Source organism: Lepidochelys olivacea (genome assembly GCF_965140295.1).
Source record: "Lepidochelys olivacea isolate rLepOli2 genome assembly, chromosome: 6".
NCBI classification, from domain to species: Eukaryota; Metazoa; Chordata; order Testudines; family Cheloniidae; genus Lepidochelys; species Lepidochelys olivacea.
The window spans coordinates 45,830,363-45,854,799 of NC_140416.1; the positions used below are offsets into that span (position 1 = coordinate 45,830,363).

General features: G+C 38.9%; 2 protein-coding genes across 2 annotated transcripts in view; both read left to right on the forward strand.

Annotated features, from left to right (window-relative positions):
• ANO1 (anoctamin 1) overlaps nt 1-2,628 on the forward strand; it is a 116,089-nt gene extending 113,461 nt beyond the window's left edge. Inside the window, exons 26-27 of the mRNA XM_084630092.1 lie at nt 18-123; nt 2,029-2,628. Coding sequence (XP_084486218.1) covers nt 18-123; nt 2,029-2,289 — 367 coding nt within the window. The 3' untranslated portion in view covers nt 2,290-2,628. The remainder of the gene's footprint in view (nt 1-17; nt 124-2,028) is intronic.
• Nucleotides 2,629-17,709: 15,081 nt separating this feature from the next.
• On the forward strand, nt 17,710-24,183 carry FADD (Fas associated via death domain). The gene is made up of 3 exons (XM_084630604.1): nt 17,710-17,789; nt 18,170-18,478; nt 19,134-24,183. The coding sequence occupies exons 2-3, from the start codon at nt 18,181-18,183 to the stop codon at nt 19,409-19,411; spliced, it is 576 nt and encodes a 191-aa protein (XP_084486730.1). The 5' UTR covers nt 17,710-17,789; nt 18,170-18,180; the 3' UTR covers nt 19,412-24,183.
• Nucleotides 24,184-24,437: the final 254 nt, after the last annotated feature.

The following is a 24,437-nucleotide window of genomic DNA, read 5'->3' on the forward strand; positions in this document are numbered from 1 at the left end:
TATGTCTTGTTTTACAGATACAAAGATTACCGAGAACCCCCATGGTCTGAAAACAAATATGAAATTTCAAAGGACTTCTGGGCTGTCCTAGCAGCAAGATTAGCATTTGTGATAGTTTTTCAGGTACTGTTTGATGTAAATCTTTTCAGACTCCTAACAAGGAAAGAGAGATCACATATACATACATAAAACTATTCCTTAACTAAATGAGATGAGAGTCCACTGGATATCATTTACCAGTCAGAGTTCCTCCCTGGGGGCACTGATCTTCACAACCTTCTCAAGCATGATGCAAAGCCACAGAACAGCCACAGGATGTATCCCCCACAGGGATACACTGCTCCCTGCACCACATGCAGTGTATATAGACCAGTAACTTTAATGGGAGGTGAGGCACAAGGCCTGTGCATCACTTAGGTCCCATTTAAATCATACAAGCATGGACTAAGAAGGATTTAAGTGCAGACTTGGAATAGCCAATGGGCACTCTGTACACTTGCACAGGGCCCCTAACATAGGGGGTGCTCTGCTCACCGGATTTGGATGGGTGGCATTGTGATGGGCCAAACTTGAGTGGCGCTGTGACCCCACGTGCCATGTAGAAATGCCACTCATTCAAATTTGGCCTAGCCACCAGCCCGTCTTGTCCTGTGAGCGGGAGGCAGGCAGTGGGATTGAAGAGAGTCACTGGGCAGCCAGGATCAGGAGGAGCCTCCCTAGTCCGGGACAGCAGCAGAGCGCTGAGCCAAGATGGGAGGAATGGGGGGCCCACTGGTGAGCCCCCAGGAAGATCCCAAAGCAGTGGGTGAGGGACTGGGGGTAAATTGTTGGTGGGCTATTGGGTGAGCGGGAAGAGATTCAGAGCTGTGGGGTGAGGGGTGGTGGCAAGTGGGGAATGTTAAGAAGCAGTAGAGTGAATTGTGCGGGCTGTGGAGGTAATGGGGGGCCAGGATGTGGGGGCTATGGCAACTGGGGCTGTGGTGTTGGGGGCTTCAGTGAGAGGGATGTATGTCAGGGCTGATGGGATACATGGGGTGGCTGTCAGGATAAGTGGGGACTGGGGAAGGGTTTCTGGGGTATATATATTTTTGGGAGGTGCATTCAGGGCTTGGTGTAGCAGGTAGGTATGGGTTGGGTGCGCTTGCTGGATGGGCCTCTATTCATGTCGTGCAGCTCTGGCAGAAGCTGGAGCAAAGCTCAAGCAGTCACAGCATTCCACAGGTTTGCCCCAGCCACCCCTCTGTCATGACAGCAGATGAGGTGTGGCAGTCACTGGGCCTAATTTGAATGTAGGTCCCCAATTTCCATAGAGCACAGGGCCTCAAAAGCCTTTAAACCAAGCCTGCTTAAGTGATTCATAGACTGGTATGCTGGTCCTGAATGGATTTCATCTAGAGTCATTTCTGGAGCAGGCCAAAAAATGAATTTCCAGCCATGGGAAATGCCAAGATTTCAAAATTTGATTTCCTCTGAAACTGGGAGGAAAAAGTCAAAATCTCTGCATTTTTTGCTAAATAAAAATATTTCATATAATGGATTACATAAACATCAAAATTGAAGTAAACATTTTGACCTTATTGAAATATTTTGATACTATTTCATCAACATTTTTGACAAAATGGTTATGTTCCTATGAAATGTTCTGTTTTGTCAAATCAGCATTTTGTAACAGTGAACTGTTCCCTCAGAAAATTCTCAGCCTACTTAGTCATTTTTCATGCACTGTTAATGTCAAGCATAAACAGCCATATACCAACTACAGTATTTCCCTCTGTCTTCTCACTACTGTATTTGTTCTGCATCAGTCAGGGAGACCTATCCCTGCCATTTTCCTCTGTCGCCTAATATTTATGGGAAAGTGATGGTAAAGCTAAATAGCTGATACATGGAACTTTAACATGCTTGTGAGGAAGAGAAAGGCCCAGCCTAGAATATTGTCCCTTCTGAACTACAACAAAAATCTAAATATCTATATCTAGTCTCATTTCATTTGACCTTGCTAACATTTTCTTAAAATTTATTTTTCAGAACTTGGTCATGTTTATGAGTGACTTTGTGGACTGGATTATCCCAGACATTCCCAAGGACATTAGTCAGCAGATTCATAAAGAGAAAGTTCTCATGGTGGAGGTGTTCATGAAAGAAGAACAGGGAAAGCTGCAAATGATAGAAACCTGGAAAGACAAGGACATGAAAAAAGGTGAAAACTGTAACAACCACAGCCCCAAGGTCTCAAGGAGCCACAGCGGGAGCATGTCCTCCTGCCATTCATATCACATTGATGTATAGAAGAGGAGGGTAGTTTTGTTTTGTTGAGGCATTCCACTGATAAACAAGCCATCACTTAAAGGGCAAGACTTGATTTATGGACAACCAGGTGAATGTTTAAGTATGTGCAACCATTTTGCTCTCATCTTTGTGAGAAATGCACTTCTTACAAATATGGAAGGCCACATTCTATTTCTGATAGGATTTTTTTTTAAGTAATGCAGGGAATTTTTATATTTCATAGTTAGATAACACTGTGGATGTTAGTGTGTGTTAACAAAATGCTGGTACTTAGAAATGTTCTCTGAGAATCTGACTTTAGCTTATTAATTAAGAAATAACCAAAGTAAATTTCAAATCATAATTTTAAATCTTTTTGGCAGCCAATCCCTGAAAGGCTTTGAGCAGATCTACAAAATATATGCAAAGTCAATTTTACAATGTGCTCTAGCATTTCATTTAACAGGAGAAGAGAAACAATATAAACCTTATAAGGCATCTTCAGTTTCAAAAGATGCAGCTCAGCTCCCCTGGCAGACATAATCTGGATTTGAACCTGCAGATCCTAGGCAAACAAAACTCTCCTTGTCAGGAGTCTGAAAAGATTTACATCAAACAGTATATAACTAGGCTAGATACACTGAAGCTGGTGCACGGTAAATTACCCATTGGGAGATTCACCCCATCGACAGGGATAGGGCGGGGGAATATCTTTTTTTTTTTTTTTTTAAAGCTGAGACACCACAGGGACCCTGCTAGCAGTCTGCTGTGCACTAGAGTCTTCCATTTGGGCACTTCCCCACTGTGAAAAATAAGCAGATGAAGTCGGTGCAGCACACGTTAACCTTAATCCTAACTCTGTGTACCACTGACAGCTGTTCACTTACCCCAAAAGCTCATCAGGTGAACGATTCATGTTGGTGCAGGTGCTCCAGTGCCCTAGACTGTACTGTGGTCTTGTCATAATCTACTAAGGGTTCTGAAGCAGTACCAGCACAATTTCATAGGATTTCCCAGCAGCCAGAGCACTGTAGAGCATTTTCAAAAGTGTCCCTGAATCATGAGCGCATGTATAGCTACAGTAATTTACACTGCCCTGCCTAATATCTAGGCAACATCGTTGCTGAAAGGATACACTGAATCCACCTTTCCCCACTAGCTCCTTCTCTACAGCCCACTCTCCTTTGCAATGAAGAGGAGGTCACAGCCATTTTGCTTGGCTACAGTCTCCCCAGTGTGGCAGACTTTCTGATACTGGTAACATCTACCAGAGACTATGCCAGGAAGAGTAAGGGTAGATTCTGGATGAATATGGATCTTATTGTCTTTAATGGAAGTTTTGCCTACTCTGGAACTACAGGACCAGAACTTCAATTACAGGACTTTTATTTTGTCTTAAAATATGTTATCTTATATATATAACATTTCCTTAAAATAAATCTAAAATCCTTATCTGTAATGCATATCTAGACCCCATCAGTGCAACTCTTTTCATGTAATTTTTTAGTTTAAGGTTTGTCTAGTGATAAACTGCACTTCCTAAGAATATTGGTGCAATGAACCTCATTTCTTTTAACACCTTCTCTTGGTGTTATACTGAAAAAGCAAACTAAACAATACACTAAACCAAATAACTAAAATAAAAACAAAAGTTTTTCAGTCTGTCTACTGTATGGTTTGTTACAAAACCAAATGTCAAAAGACTTATAGTTCATGAAAATAAGTGGGGTAGGGATGGGGGGGTGTCTTTTTTTTATTTTTATTTTGTTTGCCAAAGTAATATAAAGATTTAAAATAGAACTTTAAAAATACCACACTTTGTTTTGTAATATTTATTGTTTTTACTCTAAAGTATGTGATTACCTTCAGATGTTTTTTCTGTAGTCTGTTCAAAAAGACACCAGAAGAGAAATTATGTGGAAAGAAGTGAATTATAATAACCAAATATTGTTAAAACTAATTTAAAATATTGATCCAACCAAAGATTTTTATTAATAAAGGGCTTATATTTTGTTAACGCTTGTTTCTCTAATATTTTGACTTGCAGGAATGTCACTATTTTTTTTAAATTATAATTTGACATGTTTTAGTAAAATAGGGCCAAATCCTGTCTGATTTATTCTAGCACAGAGTATGCCTGGTAGTACCTGTATGCAAAATCAGGCTCACTGACTGCAGCAGAGCCACTAGCATCTGAGTAAGACAAGCAGAGTTGTGTCCATACTTCTTATAGAAAATATATTCTTTATTTCATTCATTAATAACCTAAAAATTCTAGAAGAAAACCAACAGGTAGACACCTTTTATGAAGATAAATGTTCGGGAACTTCCTCTGAAGGAATTTCAACTGTAAATAATTTATCTAATATTCTTGACTTAATACTGACATTCCTGTAAATAGTAAAACTATACCCAAGTACATATTTGTCATAAATTTTATTATTTGCTGAAATCATAAGAGTAACTGATGGTTATACTTTCTTTTGTACAGTAAATTGTTTGAAATGAGATTTTGTATATAAATACTGTATTACTACTTAGATGACTATATAAAAATCCTTTCATGGAAACCATTTTTTAAGAAAAGTAAATGCTTTAATTTTTTTGTTGAACATTTATTCAGAATAAATTGAAATATACAAGAGTTTCTCCTGTGGGACAGATTCCATTCCCCCGTCATCACCACAGACTGTGTGCAAACATGAGTATTGTTGGACTTGAGAGACGTGGAAAATGAGTTGAATGAATGCATAAATGTAGTGATATTGTTACATGCAGTATTCTTTACACCAGTGGTGGGCAACCTGCACCCCGCGGGTCACACGTGGCCCATCAGGGTAATCCGCTGGCGGGCCGCAAGACAGTTTGTTTACATTGACCATCCACAGGCATGGCCACCTGCAGCTCCCAGAGTGGCCGTGGTTCGCTGTTCTCGGCCAATGGGAGCAGCGGGCAGGGACGTGCTGGCCGCCATTTCCCACAGCTCCCATTGGCTGGGAATGGCAAGATGCGGATGGCTGTGCCTGCGGACAGTCAATGTAAACAAACTGTCTTCTGGCCCGCCAGTGGATTACCCTGAGGGGCCGCAGGTTGCCCACCACTGCTTTACACTGTGCTTTGTCTGTGTGAGCATTAGTGACAAGAGCTGAGAAATCTTTCTGCCATTATACATGAACCAATCTGTTTATAGACGCTATTGTAAGCAGAGCTGGGGCTAGGCATAAGCAGACTAAGCAATTGCTTAGGGCCCTGAGCAGTTCAAGAGTGGCCTCTATTAATTATTAATGTGTGTTGGGGGGGGGCAAAATATTCCTGCTTAGGGCCCCCAATGGACTAGCACCGGCACTGATTGTAAGCCCCTTGTGTGAGATGCTGACTGCCCTCATCTCCCATTGACTTCAGTCAGAGCCGAGGCTGCTCAGCACCTAAGAGTCTTCATTAGCATAGTTTTAATTGGATTCCTGGCAAGGATATGTGTCTGAATAGCAGGCAAAAATGTTATTGTATCAAAAGGTAAAACTAAAGCTGTAACACTGGCTCATTCTCTCACATCTCCCTTTGCTTAACCCACCTCAGAATGTGGAAGAGTGGAGAAGATGAAAGGGATAGATTGTGCAGATTATATTCTTATTGCAGTTGTCAGACCTGTTCAACTAACATGGTTGGATTTAAGCAATTTAATTTTTTTGTCCACCAACCTTTGGATTGGAGTTTCCAGTAGACCAAAAAAGAGCGATTTTTCACACCAGTCTTCCCTTTCAGTCCCCAAAATCTGCAATTCAGCTAACTTTGATTGGTGCACTTAGAATTTAATTAGAAAGTAGTGTGTCATGTACTGAGATATTGGATATTGAAAAGTGTTCCTAGACTACACACAGACACTTTAAATAGTTTATTTTTAGGAGCTTAATATAACATATAAGGCCCCAATTCAGAAAAGCATTAAAACACATGCTTAACTTGAAACATTAGTCAGCCCACTGAAGCCAACGTGCAGTGTTTTATATTATTGTGCTTGGGCTGATGTATTCTCCAAACAAAGGTAAGGCCTTAGTTTTGTACTAAAGATGTCTTATCAAGTAGGCTAAGAACAAACCTTAACAATAATCCATGTCAAACACAGTCCCAGTTCATGTTATTCAGGTAATAGATTTGGACCAGAGTGGGCAATCTTGTAAGAAGCCGATAAGGCATTGATTAACTGGTGGTTGGCTTGGTTCTGTCGCTTCTGAAAGACTGATGACAAAGTAGGAGGTAGGTGTGCCATAGAGGTTAGAATTCAGTTAGTTATCTAATGCTAATGAAAGCTCTATTTATATTCTTGTTGCAAGTAGAGGCAAGTTTGTTGTTTCACCTTTCAGATAACAGTTTGAGGAATGATTATGTTCATAAAAGATTGAACAGAAACAACAGCGGGCATTAATTCACAACCAGAGTGCTGGGAGTGAGGAAGAAATAATAGTTCTAATTGCAAAGACCTAATTGTGATTCTCAGCTACAGTGTGGGCAAGAGTCCCAGTGTGTGAAGATGGGTAGCACTTGAATCTCCCTCAGCTGAGTACTGCATTAACATGAAGGTGCCTGTTCTCTGACATCCTATCAATTAGCACTTTAGAGCTGCTTCCTGCAGTGAATGTTAAATGCTAGCGATCCAACAAAGGAAAAATCAGTCTTCTCCAAGGGGCAAAAATATAATTTGAGTGCAAAGCTGTAACAACTGAAATTGTGAAATTGTCCACTGTGCACTTAGCAAGTGAAGGCTGAAGGGCAGGAAAGATTAGAGTTGGAAGTGTTTAGCTGGAACATTTTAAAATATTGCTATAATACACTACTTATCTTTCACTGACAAAAGTAGGAGAGACATAATTTCTGTTTGAAGCGGAAATCACTCTGACCCTATTCTGTTGACAGTACAAGACTAAATCTTCTGGATTGCCATTTCATTGTGTTTCTAAGATACTGCACTACAAATACTTTGCAGACTTAAATTGCTTAAGGGTAAATAAGACTCAAGTCAAGGCACAGATATGCTTTTATTTTTAACCTTTCAGTGATGTTTGGTGCTGTAGCTGCTAATGAGCTTTCTGGTTGTCACATGATATTTAATAATAATTTTAAAAATTGCTTTTCATCTTCTTAATTGAGAGGGTGGGGCAGCACTGATACCTTTAGGTATTTTGAAAGCATTTTCATTTTCCAATGACATTTTCAGAAGTAAAGAACTCTTCTTGTTTTTAATCCTTATATATGTCTTAAAATTCACTATTATTCTACTCCCCTTGCTCAATTATTTTCACATGTAAACTGCTATTTTTCATGACTTAAGCACAATATGCCATTTTAATACAGTAATAAATTAGAGTAATAATCATTTTTATTTTATTTATTTTTATTTTAGCCAAACAGACACATACTTAGGGAAAGAAAGTAATCATTTTTTAAAGACCTAAAGGACACCATAAATGTTTTTTTCTTCACTTTTGACATCCTCTTTACGGGCCTAATCCAAAGCCCACTGAAATCAAAGGAAGTCTTTCTTTGGCTCCCTTTAGCTACAATGTAAATCAAACAACTAAGAAAGGGAAAGTTGACAGCAATGAATACAAATCAGAAGCTCGGAATTATAGGAAAATTGATAAGGGAAGCCAAAGGACACAAGGAAAAATCAATGGTCAGAGGAATTAAGGACTATAAAATGGAGCTTTTTAAGTGTACTGGGAATAAAAAGAATCCTAACAATGGCTAGTAGATGGAAATGGTAGTATTGTCAATAATAATGCAAAAAAGGAAGAGGTGTTAATAAATATTTCTGTTCCGTATTTGGGACACTGTTTCATGTAGTTATATCATATAATGGGGGGTGAAACACTTTCCAATAGGTACTCAGGAGACTGTTAAACAGCTACTAACATTAGACATTTTTAAATCAGCAATGCCAGATAACTTGCCTTTGAGAGTTTTAAAAGAGCTGGCTAGGGCGCTCACTGGATAATTGATTTTCAATAACTCTTGGAACACTGGGAAAGTTACAGTGGATTGGAAGAAAGCTAATGTGCCAATATTTTACAAGGGCAAACTGGACAACAAGGTTAATTATGGGCCTATCAGCCTGATATCGATCCCAGGCAAAATAATGGAAACAGCTGATATGGAACTCAATAAAGAATTAAAGGAGGTAATATAAGTAACGTCAATCAACATAGGTTTATGGAACTAGATCCTTTCAAACTAAAAATATATTTTATTGATGAAATTAGAAATTTGAATAATGGTAATAGTTTTGATGTAATAGACTTCTGTAAGGCATTTGACTTGGTACTGCACATTTTGATAAGAAACTTCAGCAACACAAAATTAACACAGCACACATTAAATGGATTAAACACAGGCTAACTGATAGATCTCAAAATGTAACGGTAAACAGGGAAACATTTTCAATCAGGTGTGCATCCAAAGTGAACTTTTCCTAAGTCCCAGTATGATCAGATGGGAATTGGTTTGGACCCTTATGGGGAAAAGCCACAAATGTCACATCTGGAGTTAAATTTCTCCCATGTCCACAGGTGTTTGGCTCTGAGCTTTTGGTTCAGGTGCATCTCTAAATAGAGGGATGTAGCTCTAAAGTCAACAAAAGGACCTCCTGCTGCTATTTGGTTTAGCCAGGAGTAAGAAATATTAGCCATTCACTATCAGGTGACTGGGCAGAGATGGACAGAAAGGCCCCTCTGCTCTAAAGGTCCTCCCTCAAAGTTACACAAAAATGGCAAAATAGAGTGAGAATGTGGGTGGGAGGGTGGGTGTAGCTGTGTACAAACGCTCTCAGATTGCAAGCCACATTGCTGTAATTGTATGCACTTTGTATTTAAGAATGATGCTGTATAATTATCACAAAAAAGCATGAAGTGTCTGAATTATGTTGAGGTACAGTTAAGCATACTGGAGGTGTCTTTTAATTGTTATTGTTTGAATAAACTAAAAAATGTATATACTGTGTATATATAAAAATTGTATAGATTTGATTGTATCCAATTCCTACACCTTCCATGTGGCACTTGTCTTCCTAGATGATACGCTTTCAAGTGCAAGGAACTTGTCCTTCATTTGTGTTTGTATGTTGTGACAAAACTTTGACCTTATCTCAGTGGGTCCTGCGCTTCCAAGCGGATTATGCTAGCCTCAGAGGCTCACTGTGACCGCGACGTAGACCTTCTCTCTGTAGAGGCAAGGGTCACAGCCTACTGAGCCATTTTCATCATAAGCCAGCAAGGGAGGTGGGAAGAAGCAACCCTCCCTTGCAAAGTCTCGGTTGTATCACAATCTCTGTGATTACTCGGGGAGAGTGGGAGGGGAGGAGCCCGGGCCTGCCCTCTACTTTGGGCTCCAGCCCAGGGACCATAATAGTAGCAGCTATTGGTAGCTGACTTTTGAAACAGGACAAGTATAATTCCCTGGGCCACTTTCCCACAGCAGCCCCCACTTCCTCTACATCTACTTCACCCCATCTCAGGGCCTCCTTCCTTGTGCCTGACAGGGTTTGTACTGCCCAGTTTCTCCAGCAACGCAGCTTCCTCCTACAGCTCCTGACACATGCTCCTAACTGGGAGGCTTTTAACTAGTTCCAGCCAGCCCTTGATTGGCTTCAGGTGCCCCAATCAACCTAGCTGTCTCCACTGCTTTCTAGAAGGATCTTAATTGGCCCCAGGTGTCTTAATTGACCTGGAGCAGCTGCCATTTGGTTACCATAGTAACAGGGATTTGTTTAGCCTGTGGCTAATATACCTGTTTCTCACTACTTTCTTATAGCCATCTGGCCTTTTCCCATCACACTGTGTATTTGAATTCAACACTGCACTACGAACCCATCATGTATTGAATGGTTTGTTTAAAGAAGAGAAAAATATACTATATTTCAGAGGTAGCCTTTACTTTGAATGCCAAAGGTGGGGTTCTGTGACAGTGGATTTATTTTCTTACTCATTATTTCTGAATTCCTATGAGTAACTAGCCTAGTCATATCCTGTATCATTTATTGGCAGCACTGAATTATCCAGAATGTAAAAGGAAATGACTACTTGAAGAACACTGTTTGAGCAGGCAGGGCACCTCCCTTTCTAATCAGATTCCAAAAAATGTGTACCTTCCAACTGACTCATACAGAAAAGGAAAGGACTGTTTGATTATGTTCTTTAATGGGAAAAGTAAAATGTACTTAGTCGCACCTCTAATCAGTGACTGTATTTAGATGAAACAATCCCAGATGTCTGCATTGGTACTTGTTTTTTAAGAAATAAAGGCACCTTAGTTTGGTATTACATTATGAGTCATTGTCTGTGCTCAATACTGTGACTACAAGAGGCCTGATTCTGCTCTCACGAACATCACTATCAATCAAGAGTAACTCTCCTGAAGTCAGGTTTCAGAGTAAAAGCCGTGTTAGTCTGTATTCGCAAAAAGAAAAGGAGTACTTGTGACACCTTAGAGACTAACCAATTTATTTGAGCATGAGCTTTCGTGATCTACAGTTCACTTCATCTCCTGAAGTCAGTGGAGAAAACACCACTGGTGTAAAACTAGTGTGAGGTCCCATTCAGAATTACTTCCCATTTTCTTAATGTGAAGCCAGCTTTTCTTTTTGTTAAATGGGCGTTTTAGTAACTGATGGAGGGGAGGGGACCAGTTTTTATTTTCTAGTTTATGAGAGCACTGGGAAGCTAGTGCAGAAACAGAATATTTGGGTGCTGATAGGAAAAAGCATATGTTACTTAACAGCACTCCATTCAGCCAAATAAAGGCTATAACATTGCAGGTTCCAAAGGGAACTCTGTTCAGATGGAAGAGCTCACGGCTGAAATATTCACACTGGGAAAATCTTGTCCTTACTTCTGCAGCCACAGAGGCTTCTTTAGCAGAAGATCTGCTGCTTTTCTGCTGAGCAAGGTTGGAGCAGGATTCCAGAGGCTGAAATCAGTGGGACTAGTCACATGCTTGGGCTTGTGCAAAACGTGTTCCCAAGAGTGGGACCTAAGTTGGTGCAAAAATTGACCCACTCTCTGTAAAATAATTCATGGTGATGCACTTTAAACCTTTTTTATAACTGTCTATAAATTTGTATCTCCAACATAGGGGAGACAACACACACACACACTTCAGCCCTTAAGTATTTCCCTTCCCCTGTTTTTATTGGGTTGGAAGCTGAAAGGAAGATGGCAGGTAAGTAAGAGAATAAATGTATACAATATTTAGACACTAAGTAATAGCATGTTAGCTTTGGGGACTGGCAGTCAAGACTCCTATAGTATATTGCCAACTCTGCCACTGATTCACTATGTGATTCTAGACAAGTCATTTAGTCTCTCTGTTCCTCAGTTTCCCCATGTGTAAAAATGTATATGTGTCTTAATTAAAAAGTGTGGCTTTAGTGGACAGCAATGTAATGTTAAGCTAATGTGTGGATCTATCATAATATTTATATGTATAATGCTTGTATAATGTCTGTTAATTACATTGTATGATAAACATTGATTATTTCAAGAAAAATCAAATATAAGAGGTTTTTAGCTAGGAAAAAATAAACAAAAGTTTAAAATTTACCTTTCCCCTAAAGGTAATTTAATTTAATTTAACTGATGCTAGCCTTCTGCTGCCAACAGTAACACAACATAAATGTATCTACAGTTGGTTGGATTAACCCTCCCCTTGTTTCAATAGTAAGTTCAGCCATTGGTAACAATTGATTTTTTGGTTGATGTTGTTACTTGGTCAAATCTTTTAACTGTTTGCAAGGTATTTATTCCGAAGTTCAGTTCCTTGGCTGTACTTGTGTTTTTTTCCCCACAGAAAGCTATTTCAGAAGTCTATCTCTAATTTTCTCTCTTTTAAACCATGATAATTTTACATTTCCAAAAGCCCCTTTCATACTGGACAATTCCCTTTTAGGATCCTGAAGCCCTTTACAAACAGTATAGAAACAGCTTCCTCATCAAAATGCAGCCACCTGTGAAATGGAAGGCAGCCACAACACTGCACACAGCACACGTGTAGAAAAGGGTAAGTTTTGACCAAAGACTCAAGGACAAACCACTTCATTAATTAAAAGTACCACGGGAGCTTTAATGTCCATGCAGAGCATTCATGATCTCACATACAAAAGACCCTCAAGATGGGAGTAGTGTAAGAACCTCAATATATAACAAATTTCATGGAACTCAGCTTATCTATCTTAGAAGTACAAAGAAATGAGATATTATCCAGCTAAATTACTTTTCTTGTCCTTGTTCTTTTACTTCCCTCTGGATTGTTACTTTATTTCTCCTTAACTGCAATATTCTTCAGTATTTCTGTCTGAGATGCCCATAAGTTCCTTAAAAGAGAATGATACTTGATACCTATTTAGCTGAAAGTCAGATAGGTAACTTATCTCCATCATTCAAACCTATTTAAGCCTATTTAAATTGAAGACATCATCTGTAAGTTCCAGCTACCAACTGACTCTCTTGTTCAGCAGTTGACAATTGCCGGTTTCAATTATGTTTTCCTCTTTTTTTCTGGCCAGAGAAGTAAGACTGCTTTTTTTCACAGCCCCGTTCTGGCTGGGGTGTGTTTTGGGGGATCCATTCAGTTCCATAGGAAGAGGATGCCAGCAAAATGATTGATCACACCAGGCTGGAATGCAATGAATTTCAATATCACGTCATTTTGGATGCCCCCCTTCTGCTTTCTATTTCCCAAGATAAAAACCACATGGCCCTTGCCAGTTTTCTCACTCTTATGACAGTCAGCCCAGCCATTCTTACAAAAGCCACTTATCCACCTGTAAAGCAACAGCAGGAGGGAGGCAAGCTTTCTCAAGTCCCATCTGGTTTGAATCCAGCTTCTACCTCTGAAGCTGCCTGTTGGCTCTCTCCTCACCCTGCAGCTGGGGCACCGGTTTTGATCTGGATAGTCAGGTCATATATGTGGTAGCAGCTCTTTTAAAGACATGTTCCTGAGCTCTCCTCTAATCTGTACAATCTCAGTCATGAGCCACTACAGATCCAGTGAGCACCACGCCCTCTTATCTCAGCTATTCAGGTATATGAGGGAGCAGGGCATCATGCTAAAGTATCAAATTGATTTTGACTTTCATCATATCAAAGGCAAGCAAAATAAATATGAACTGACAGACTTGTAGCTCAGAAACAAGGCAAGAGATGAAATATATACAGTGATACTGTAATATGTATTATATACTTCATACTTTGTACCCAGGGTTCCCAGTCTTGGGAAGGGAAAGCAATCTCTATTAAATGAGAGAGAGTGGTCTGATAAAGAAATCAGATCCCGTATTTTCCAAGCCTACCATAAGGCACGTCATTGAGGAGAGGGGTGGAAGACATTGTTTATATGAGGCTGTTTGGCCAGTTTATATAGATGCACTGACCTCAGCCCAGAGGATGCTGCTTGAGAGTAGTAGAGAAAGCACTATAATTACAACTGGATACAGCAGCTCCAATGTGATGGGAATGAGCACTGATATCTACATTAGATTAGAGTAAGTAGACCATCGGTCCCACAGGAAGCATTGTGTGAATGTACTAGAATACAGAAAGAAGTATATAGGGGACCAGACTGTAGGTGTCCCAGAATGAGGCAAGCCCAGCCAGATGGGCCAAAGCTGGGCCACGCAAAGCACCTTCCAAAAGTGTAACACAAACCCACTTAGCAAAACCGTTGTTGCTCAGGGGATTTCAAACACAGTGCTATATATGTTACTTAAATGTCATTAATGTACAATACACACAACTTGGTATACTGCTTTTAAAGCAACAACAAGGAAACAAATGATGTACCTTCCAATAGGACATCTAAGCTGTACCATCTACACCACGTTTACACGCACAAAGTAACTGAAGCCAACTCATAGGGCAGAGAGCAAAATCCTTTACAGAATACATTTTGTATTCTTTAGTGGATGCCTAGATACCTTGGAGACTGGCACCTTATAGAAATCTAGAGAGCTGGAGTTCTTACTAATGCTGTTCTCGAAACTCTGCAGCACAGATCTGTTTAATGTTCTATAAAGCTTTGAGCACCCTCTGTCTGATTTTGTAAGATATTGCCCTTGAAATCTACATATCATTTGATTATGTGATAGGATCACTCTCAGAGCTATATATCTGGGAAACTGTCACTGAAATCTGAGCTGGTCAAATGCATAGTTTTTGTTAAACTTTATTCTGCACATTGAAAAAGTTAAAATTTGTTGCCTACTGGCCGACATCTCCTTCACTCAACCCTGTGAATTGGCTTTAGAGGCAATAGGCTAAAGGAAAGCAAGCTGCTTGGGTTTTTCAACTGTGCATGTATCAGACTAGCCTTAACAGACCAAATTCAGGCTTGGTAAAAATGGGTGCAACTCCATTGTGCCAAATTTCAGGGGTGAGTCTAAGGAAATTAAACAGTGTTGATACCAATTTAGACTCCCTTACACTCACATTTACATACTGAACTGCAATTACATCACTTCACATATCAGTTCTGACTCTGGCCCTGAATTTCTAGGTGTCTAAAATAATCTGAGTTTAAGGAGGTTTAATTTACATGCTGAGGGAGCTACCAAAAAGGTGTAAATTACTGTAATTTAGAGTTCCTTTGCAATAGACTCAGCTCTGAATTTGACCCACTGACATCACCAAGCCTGAACTGAGTTCCATGTATTTTATTGTTTCACTAATGCAGTTTGATAGATTCATATTTTATTGCAGAATAAAAATATACACTAAAATGCCTCATTCTGTACAATCAGACTTTATATTGTTTGTTACTAGGCCTTATGCCTGATAATTCTTTACATTCTGAACCTGAGTATTTCAAATTGCTGTGCTGTGAATGGATCTTACCTGGACCTCATTACACCAGCCCACAGTAACTCTGGTGTCTCATGCCTTTGTTTAAAGGCATCATCAGGACACAAGAAAGAAAATACTTAGACCTACTCTGTTCCTTAGAAAACAGGGAACGTAAGTGCCTGGAGTGAGTTCTATCATGTCCATCATTATCAGTGTTGATAATTCTCTCCAGTATTAGCATATCCTCTCCATATGACACTGCTGCTGGTAATTCTCCCCTTCCTGCACCATTTGGGGCTCCCACAGAACCAGACCTTTAAGCAGGTCTGATATTCCAGCCAGTAGAGGGCAGTGGTGATGCATATACATTAGCCATCTTACAACACCTGCCTGATAGGAAGTCCACCCATTTCTCCTGGATCAAAAAAGAAGAGAGGAGGCTGGTGACGACACCAGTGTTAACCCTGATTTTTGTGATTAGCTGGAGGTAGGGTCAGAGAAGGTTTCACATGTACCATGGGGATGATAGAATTTAAAGGGACTAATTGTTGGGGGTTGGTTTGTTCTTTTGGGATTTTTTAGAATTTTTGCCGGAAAGTTAAGTTGTAGAAAATGGCTTTTGGCCTCCTTAAAACTGGAGCATGAGGATGGAGATGTGGGAGACACAGACAATAACCTTTGCGTTTGTATAGGTGAGACTGAAAACTCTTTGGGGCAGGGACTGTACCTTCTGTGTATGTACAGTGCCTAGTAAACTGAAGGCTTGGCTGGAAATAATTAATAATGTTTGTGGTCTGGGGAAGAGTGAGAGAGCTCCTCCCCACCCCCGACACACAGACACACACACACACACAGCAGAGTACAGGGGAGAACTTCAGGTTGGTTTACAAAGTTATGGGAAAAGTCAGAGGTTGGTCCCTGTAAAGCCCATAATCACAAATTCCCCAGGGCTTAGCAGCGTCAGTGCTGAATTTAGGCTGGGAGCTTTTCTTAAAACTAAAAGCTTTCTCTGTATAAAAACAGGCTTGAAATATTAATTGATTGCTGGGTTTGAAAATTTGTCCGATTTTCTTAACAATCATGGGGTATTCATAATTCTAGGCTTCACCTTTGAGTTCAGTGAAATTCTCAGGTCCCTCAGCTTTTAGAAGAACCTGATATCAATTCGTTGCTGTGGATGGCAGTATAACTCAGGCAGCTGCTGCCGATAGCCTGCAGCTGAGTTGACCTCTCCATTGAGCAGCCATTTTGACTTTTGGCCACAAGGAGAAGCATCTTAATAGCATGATGGACAAGGAATAAAGGACTCCTATGTTCTGATCCTGGCTGTGACACTGGCTCCCTTTGTGGCCTTTATCAACTCACTTCATCACTTAACTGCTGTGATTCATTCCCCTCTTGTAAAGAGAAAATAATAAGTAGGCCTTGCAGAGTTATGTGCCGATTGATAGCTTGTAAAGCACTATGTAAATGCTAAACTTGACCAGAAGCCATAAAATCCTTCAGCAAATGGGGGCCTAGTTATCCCAAGACTCCCTGGTTTATTTAAACACTTACCATTCACAAATGTTTTCAAATTGCAGGAAACTATGCACAGATAACCAGCCAAGCAGCTAGACCCCTTTTTCCTGCAGCAGGAGGCAGGTAGTGAACTGAATGTTTACACCAAACACACACATTGTGCATAATTTAACATAAAATGACTCTGTTAACTTTATGTATTCCTCACTGTGGGGATAGTTTTCAAATAAGGTTTAATCTGCCCTCATATCTATTCTGAATTTGGTCAACTACTTTTCTGTGTCGTCAATATCCTAAACACTAATCTCTGCAGGAAACTATATGGAATAGGCACAATGTACTTAGCAGTGAGCACCCTGACAGTGAGCACCCTGACTTACTCCATAATTACCCCATTCTAATTTATCTACCCCTACACTGAAAAATCCATGTACACTTCCAGGGGTTCAGTTTCAACATGATGTCATAGTTCAATCTCAGTTTAGGTGCTGAGAACTGAGCAAGGTGTGAAAATAGGCTTGTGATTCTCTTATGATTAGGGCTTACTATTGGATTAGTAAAAAGAATATGCTAACTTAATTCTTAATGTAAATCCACTGATTTAAAGGGAATTACACCAGGCATAAATTTGTCCCACTTTTTTAGTGTGAAATAAACCTTTATGCAGCTACCATAATAATTCAGAGTAAAACTTCTGAATCCTTTCACATTCTTTTCTATTTTTTATATTTTTGAACATCAGTTTTTACTCTTGATACAATTCTTAAGGGGAAGGATTTGATGTAAATATATACACAATCCTTAACTGTGATGTTTTACTTAACATATAATTGAATTGCTTTGCTTTTTCATAATAATTTAGAACCATTTTGACAGTTCTTCTGTTGATCTTTAGACTACAGATTTTGATCTATTTATTCAGTACTATGTGTGTACATGGCACTAGTATTCAGGGTATGTGTGTGTATACGGTAGGATAGATAGTTGTATGGTATTGCCATCTAGTGTTCACTTGAAAATAGAGCACTCCCGGAGGCTGAAAAGTTTGCATCATTCATTCATGTGATTTCCGGTGACAGGCAGATCTCTGTGTAAAAGAGAGCTGCCTTCAGCACAGTAAAGTTTTTCTTCATCGCGGCTAGGCTTTCAGGGCAACATAGATTAAACCAGGAAGTAAGTAGCAACTCCTATGAAATGAAACATATCTTTACATATTGTTCATAACAGCAATTTGATTTCCTTTGGAGAAAGTATATTGAAGTTTGTTCCAAACTTTGGAAAGTATAAGATTTTAGTTACTGATAATGACAGTGCGTTGTGAAAGTGAAAGTAAGAAATGTTTGTAGAGAAATAGCTAATGTTAATTGCCTTCCAGGAAGGTAATCATGCCAAAGAGCTTTACTTTTGTTTTTAAGAACTTGTATATTTAATAAAAGAAAGTTTTAGCTTCTGATGAAAGGTGTTTCCTAGGCAAGTAGAAAGCAAACAACATGTGAGACTTCCTGTATGTTTTCTTACACACAAAATATTTTTTTCTTGATATTCTTTCACAGGGCTTACCAAAATGGACCCATTTTTGTCTCTCTTGCATTCATTTTCCATGAGTTTATCTGACCATGATCTCTCTTCCCTTAAATTTCTGTGCCTGGACAAAATTGGCAAAAGGAAGCTTGAGTCCGTCAAAACTGGTATTGATCTCTTCCTCATCCTCCTTGAACAGCGGGAGATTGCAAAAGAGAAGGTAGATTTTCTCCAGCTTATGATCAAAACCATTAAAAGAGAAGATCTGATAATCCAACTACAGGACTTCATAGAAAGTGGACAAGGTGATGTTGTCAACCATCTAGATGAGACAGAAAAACGTAGGTGGACACATCTTCTTATTTTTATTTTGCAAACTAACACTGTGGGAACCACTGATAAATGGGGTTTTCTTTAAGTAAGTTATATGTGGAAATCTTTCAATCTAACCCCTAACACTGTTGCATGGGAATACTTTGGAGCAGAGGTCTGCCTCTCTCTTTAAAAAAAAAAAAGTGAATAATGTTTCAAATAGTTGGAAATAGTTTCCTGGTGAAATTTACCCCTCTTCAAAAGGCCAGTACATGAACTATGCATTATTTGAGTCTCACTTACTCTTAACAAGGACTTCCAAACTAGTACTATCTCTGGCTCTAAACTGCCACATGGAATTCCATACACTAGCTTCTGCACTGGCCACATGCAGGAGGGTGAGGGAGTACATGCTGCAACCAGCTTTTCAGAAAGGGTAGCATAGCTCCCCTGGCACTTATGGAGAAGTTTTGTCACTGTATGACGCAAGGCTTCTGGAAACTCCATCAGGTCTGAGGTGTTTCTACACTGCCCTCAGCACATCCAGTGGCTTTACTGTGACAGCGTGATCCTTAATAGGTACCTATACAGTAAGAATTAATAGAGAAATGCACATTGTAAATGTCTCTTCGTAAATCATTCATTTGGCATAAACTGGATTTTTCCATTTTGTTTATTTTTCAGGTCAGCAGAATGTAGCTTTTGAAGTTATATGTGACAATGTTGGGAAGAACTGGAAAATGCTAGTTCGAAGATTAGGAATTTCTGATACAAAAATTGACAGAATTCTAACAGCCAGTCCTTATAACTTGCAAGAACAATTGATGCAGTCACTTCGAGAGTGGCAGAAATGGAAGGGAAAGGAAGCTAAGGTTGCTGACTTAATAAAAGCCCTTCGGGATTGCAAAATGAACTTGGTAGCAGACAAAGTCGAAAATGAACTTTTACAACGGGAGAACTAAAACTAAATGAAATCAATACAATATATACAAAATGCAACATTAAAACTGAGAGCTTAAATGAAAAGGGAGGGAATACTGTCTAACCGTTAGAACAAGAGTCAGGATACTCCACCATTGATTTAGGAGCTTAAATTCACGTTTAGAGACATAGACCAAGATTTTCAGAAAACACTTATGATTTTGGGTCCTTAATTTTTGGGTTCTCAATCTGAGACCATTTAAAGGATTTTGATATTTCAGAAAATGCTGATTGCCTGCCCTTTGAGAATCCTTATTTTTTTGTCAAGTTAGGCACCCAAAATCATTAGTATCTTATGAAAATTCTGGCCTTAGCATCTGATTTGTAGATACTTAAATCTTGATGCCCACAGTCATATTTAGGCACGCAAGTGTGAAATTCTCTTTGCCTCCCACATCTGCCACATAGGAATATTACTACTTGTGGAACCTACCTCAAAGGAGTGTTGTGAAGCTTATTCATGTAATGCTTATAAAGAAGTTTGCGCTGCTTGGATGAAATGCTTCTTCCTAAGTATAAAATATTATTCTTAAATTCACAAAAATCAAGAAATTCAAAATTGCAATTCCTTCAGTACCCCCAACTCAGCCCACTATCCATATATGGTATTTTGCATGACTGCAGATGCTTTTAAAATTTGCTTTGAAATATGTACGCAGGGTGATTGGTGTGGGAAACTGACTTCTATGCATTTCCAAATTTTTGAAATTTCCAAATTTTTGGCTAAATAATTTTGTTGGTAATAAAAAAAAAAATAAAAATAGATACTAGCAATATGCTGCCCTTTCTGCCAGATCTCGAGAGGCAAGGAATATGTTCTGAGTGGTGCTTCAAGCACTTCTTTTCCATGCAAGGGTGTTAAACACCATATAGAATTAGGCCTTAAGATTGCAGTGCAAGGGGCCCAGCAGTTCTGGTGGCCTTTCCTCAGCTCAAAAATGCCTGTTCTCAGAATAAACTGCCTGAGACAAAGGGTTTATATTAAGTGCCTTCCCTGCCATAACGAAAGGGATGCTACCCTGCCACTGTAAAATACATAGAAACTCCTTGCCCTGTAGTTGTGTAGAAGGCCCTCCTTGTTCCTCCTGCAAAAGATTCGGCCCATTGTAACTGTACATCTGAGGATGCTGCTCACAGCCACCACCACAGCAACTCTGACAGCCGACCCTGTTAGTAGAACCCAGAGCACTGACCCCATTTGGATCATCGGCACAATTTTCAATGGGGAAAGTAGAATTCAGTTGTCTGTGCTCTTAATAACATCAAATGTTAAGACAAAGAGATACAAAGTGAATAAAGAAAAGCTTTTCTTATGGAGAAATGAAGTTACTGAAGAAAATATAATCCTATCACCTACAGTTTATCCACCCTGCTATGCAGATGAGGATCAGTTCTTTACTACATGGTGCTCTAACTGAAGGTGGCTCCAGGTCCAATACTGCTTTAATCAGCATTCTTCAGTTTTCCTTGATGTCAGCTCCTTCAAATCTGGCCCTTACACTAACCCAAGATTGTGAAAACTGCACCTACTTTAAAACGTGCTTTCATGCCTTCTCTATCACCTATGTCGAGTGCCAGCATCTTGCATGAGTTCCTCTGAAATCAATATTGATTTGACTTTGACTAGGACAGCAGGTAGCCTCAGAAACATAATGTAAAATTCATACCTAAATGGAGAGGCTTCACTTCTCTGCTAAACCTGTCTCATTTTGTTTGGGTAGCTGATAGCATACTGCTCTTTGTCAGTTCCACTGCACTCAGCACTAGTATGAAATTGACAAGAAGCCTGAAATTCAATGGGAATGACAGCAGGTAGAAACAACACAAAACTGTGATGACTGTCTCCATATTTTCAATTCAGCTGATGACTGAGCTTCAGAAATTGACAAGTTAACACATGATTACAATTACTAGAAAGGTTGAAGTAATGTGTACCTAGTACCTTCATACAACATTGTCATGAAGGCTTTTCTTTAGAAGCTGAACAGTGAAAGATTGGCACACAGATATTTATGATCCTAATAAGCCGGAGACCAGTGTTTGCAAGTGTCTAGATAGAAAGGAGTAAAGGGTGATGCTCTGGCTTCCACATGTCTGCCTTTGTGCATATATAGTTTTAAGTAATTGAACCGTAATAGAACAATAGCTTGCTTTGCCTGTATCTCATACAGATTTCAGAAGAGTTCTTAAGAACTAATGAATAAATAAACAAATTCTGAATTCAGCGCTGAATAAAATGCTAATCTTGAGCTGAATGACAAATTCAACAAATTTTAGTTTGTTAAAATAATCTATGGATTTTTTTTCATTACTCTTCTTGCTCTAAAGATAACATGATCTGTTTCAAAATTTTCTGCCTTTCATTCTCTATATTCAGGGGTTTTTTTTGGTAATGTTGGTTGGATGAGTTGTTAAGTTTACAGAAAATGCAAATGTAATTTTGTAGTGAAATAGCAAAACCTCCTCTGCAACAACTGAAAGTTCAATGTCCCAAGCAATTTGTCCTCATTACTTTTTCCCCTTTATTCCCAATATTTAACATAACATATGGTATTTTGGATCACAGCAGATATACACATATATGATACAAAGATTACAAATATGGTACTTCTTGCATGTAATTAGAATATCTTCTTTTGAGAACTAACCGGAAAAGTTTTTACATGTGGCTGAGTCATATTTTTGAAGGAAGCAGCACCTGACCCATACTATGGTTAAAACCAAATTTGCTCAAGAATTGGAACATAATAATATAAAATTTGTTGACTCTGTGAAATAAGGAAGCAATGGGGATAGGGTGGGGAGCGGTAGGATGCACCAAATAGATCATGTTTGAATTTCTGCATGTAAGATTGAAATTGTAAGATTTTATATGCGCATTTCACAAATGGTATTTCTTAAAACATCTTTCCTTTCACGAAAAAATGAATTTGGTATCTGTGTTGATAGGGGAGAAAAAAGTAAAAATGTGCAGTTGTCAATTATATATTTTCCTGATTTGATATAACATGAGAAAAGGAAAAATATGGGAGCCTTCATTCAAAGTTTAATTTTTCTTGAGTTCTCAATATCAAAAAGTTGTGATTAAAAATCCAAAATTCAACTTCTTATAGTCACATAAACTGTGAAGGAAACTGTGTCTAGTGATTACTACGGGGAATTAGAAGACCTCTCTTCTGTTCCAAATTCTGCCACTAGCCTCCTCTAAGCTTGGGGAGGAAAAAAAAATCACTTGGCCTCTAAATGCCTCCATTTCCCCAAATAGAGAACAGGAGTAAAAAGAGTTCACCGTAGTTATCAGGAGCTCTGAGAACAAAGTATTGTCATTAATGCTTCCTCACCCACTCATAGATTATGAACAGCAAAAGTTTAAATGAAAGACATGCAAAGCTAATCTCTAAAGTCTGTGAATCCCTACATTATGTGGCTTTATAAATGAAGGCATATTACAGCCTTTCTAACCATTGAATATATAGTTTAAAGGGAGAGCATGAAGTTATAGCCTTAAAATAATAAATAGCATGAAAACTCAAAAATGTTAGAAATATTTCCCCATTCTGTGTTTACTTTTTGTATTTCACTTTTTGTACAATAAAAATGAACTAGATTTTTTTTAATGTGCATTGCTAGTCAGTTTTGCTTCCTGGTTCTCATGCGCAATGCTTAGATTACAAAAAATGTCAGTGAATGCTTAAAGCCAAACAAAAGTCTCCTTTCAATTATACTTATTAAATTGAATTAAAACATTTATATTGAATATGAAACCTTGTTTTTAAAAAGTGGCAATACTAAAACCTACATTTCGGGCATTGGTTACTAGTGTTCATTTTCATAAAATCAAACAGTATAACATGTAAGACTTAATACTGTTTCTCTTGGAATTTCTTATAGTTACTTCTGGGGCACAATTGCCACAGTATGAAGACGTGAATGTACCACATCATTCTGTAGTAGGCCAGTGTAATCTCAGAAAGGTTCTGCCTCCTCTGGAGAGCCTGAAACCAAATCCCTGCAAAAAGTGTTGCATGGGGAAGAGTTGTGATGTAAAAGAGCGCACTAAAATTCTCTTTCTTTTTAAATCTGACCATGCAATGTTGAGTAAAGACTCAGGAGGCTTATTTGGCAGAAGAGAAGGCACAACACTTTAAAAAAAAAATGCATGAACAATTTGAGTCTGTTCAGGCTTCTGGAAACACCTGGGCATACTCAGAAATTAAACAGCCATTAGCATAGTCACTCCAGAACAAGTGTTACACCATACCATTTGAAAATATATATATATTTATATAGTGCATGTATTACTGTGATATGAATACCTGTGATGCCCATTCTAGCAATTTCATACCTTATCCTTCCACCACCTTGTGAGGGCCAAATACTTCATGAGAATTACTAAAGCCTTACCTACTCAGACCCATGGTCTGCTAATGAGTTGTTTAAAAAAATATATCAAAATGACCTACCAGGGCTCAGGATGCTGGGCACCTCTCCCACCTCTGATCTCAGGCAGAGTACTTCTGGAGAGTTCTTTCATCACGTCACTGGACAGGGGAGATAGTGGGGCTGTCATCTTCCCTGATCCCCTGCCCCCTCCCCCCCCCACACACACTTGCCTTTGTGTTTTGGGATATGAATCATATATAATGTGTTTAAATGTAAAAACAAATGTATGTACCATTACTTTTTCATAAATTAATTAAAGAACTTAAGTACTTATGCTATAGGGTCATCATTAAAATTCCTTGTATGTAAAGGGTTTAAGTGCAATGTTTGTTTTCCTTCCACATTCTCTATCCCTGGAGCACATTTTATCTCACATTTCACTGCCCTGAAATACCAGCATGCTAACTGCTGTATATAGTCCCCTCATTAACACAAGCAGCACATTGTGTGTTCACATGCTGAATCTTTCTGAGCTGTACCTTTCACCTCTGTCTTCTTAACTCATACTTTTCATGTCTTGAGTATTTTTAACTTCCATTTTTAAGTCTGGTTCATATTATTCTT

Bases quoted from the DNA above. Each gene is read 5' to 3' on its own strand.
- FADD (XM_084630604.1), top strand. From the start codon at position 18,181: ATGGACCCATTTTTGTCTCTCTTGCATTCATTTTCCATGAGTTTATCT. The intron at 18,479-19,133 runs GTAGGTGGACAC...TTTATTTTTCAG, and splicing joins TCTAGATGAGACAGAAAAAC to GTCAGCAGAATGTAGCTTTT.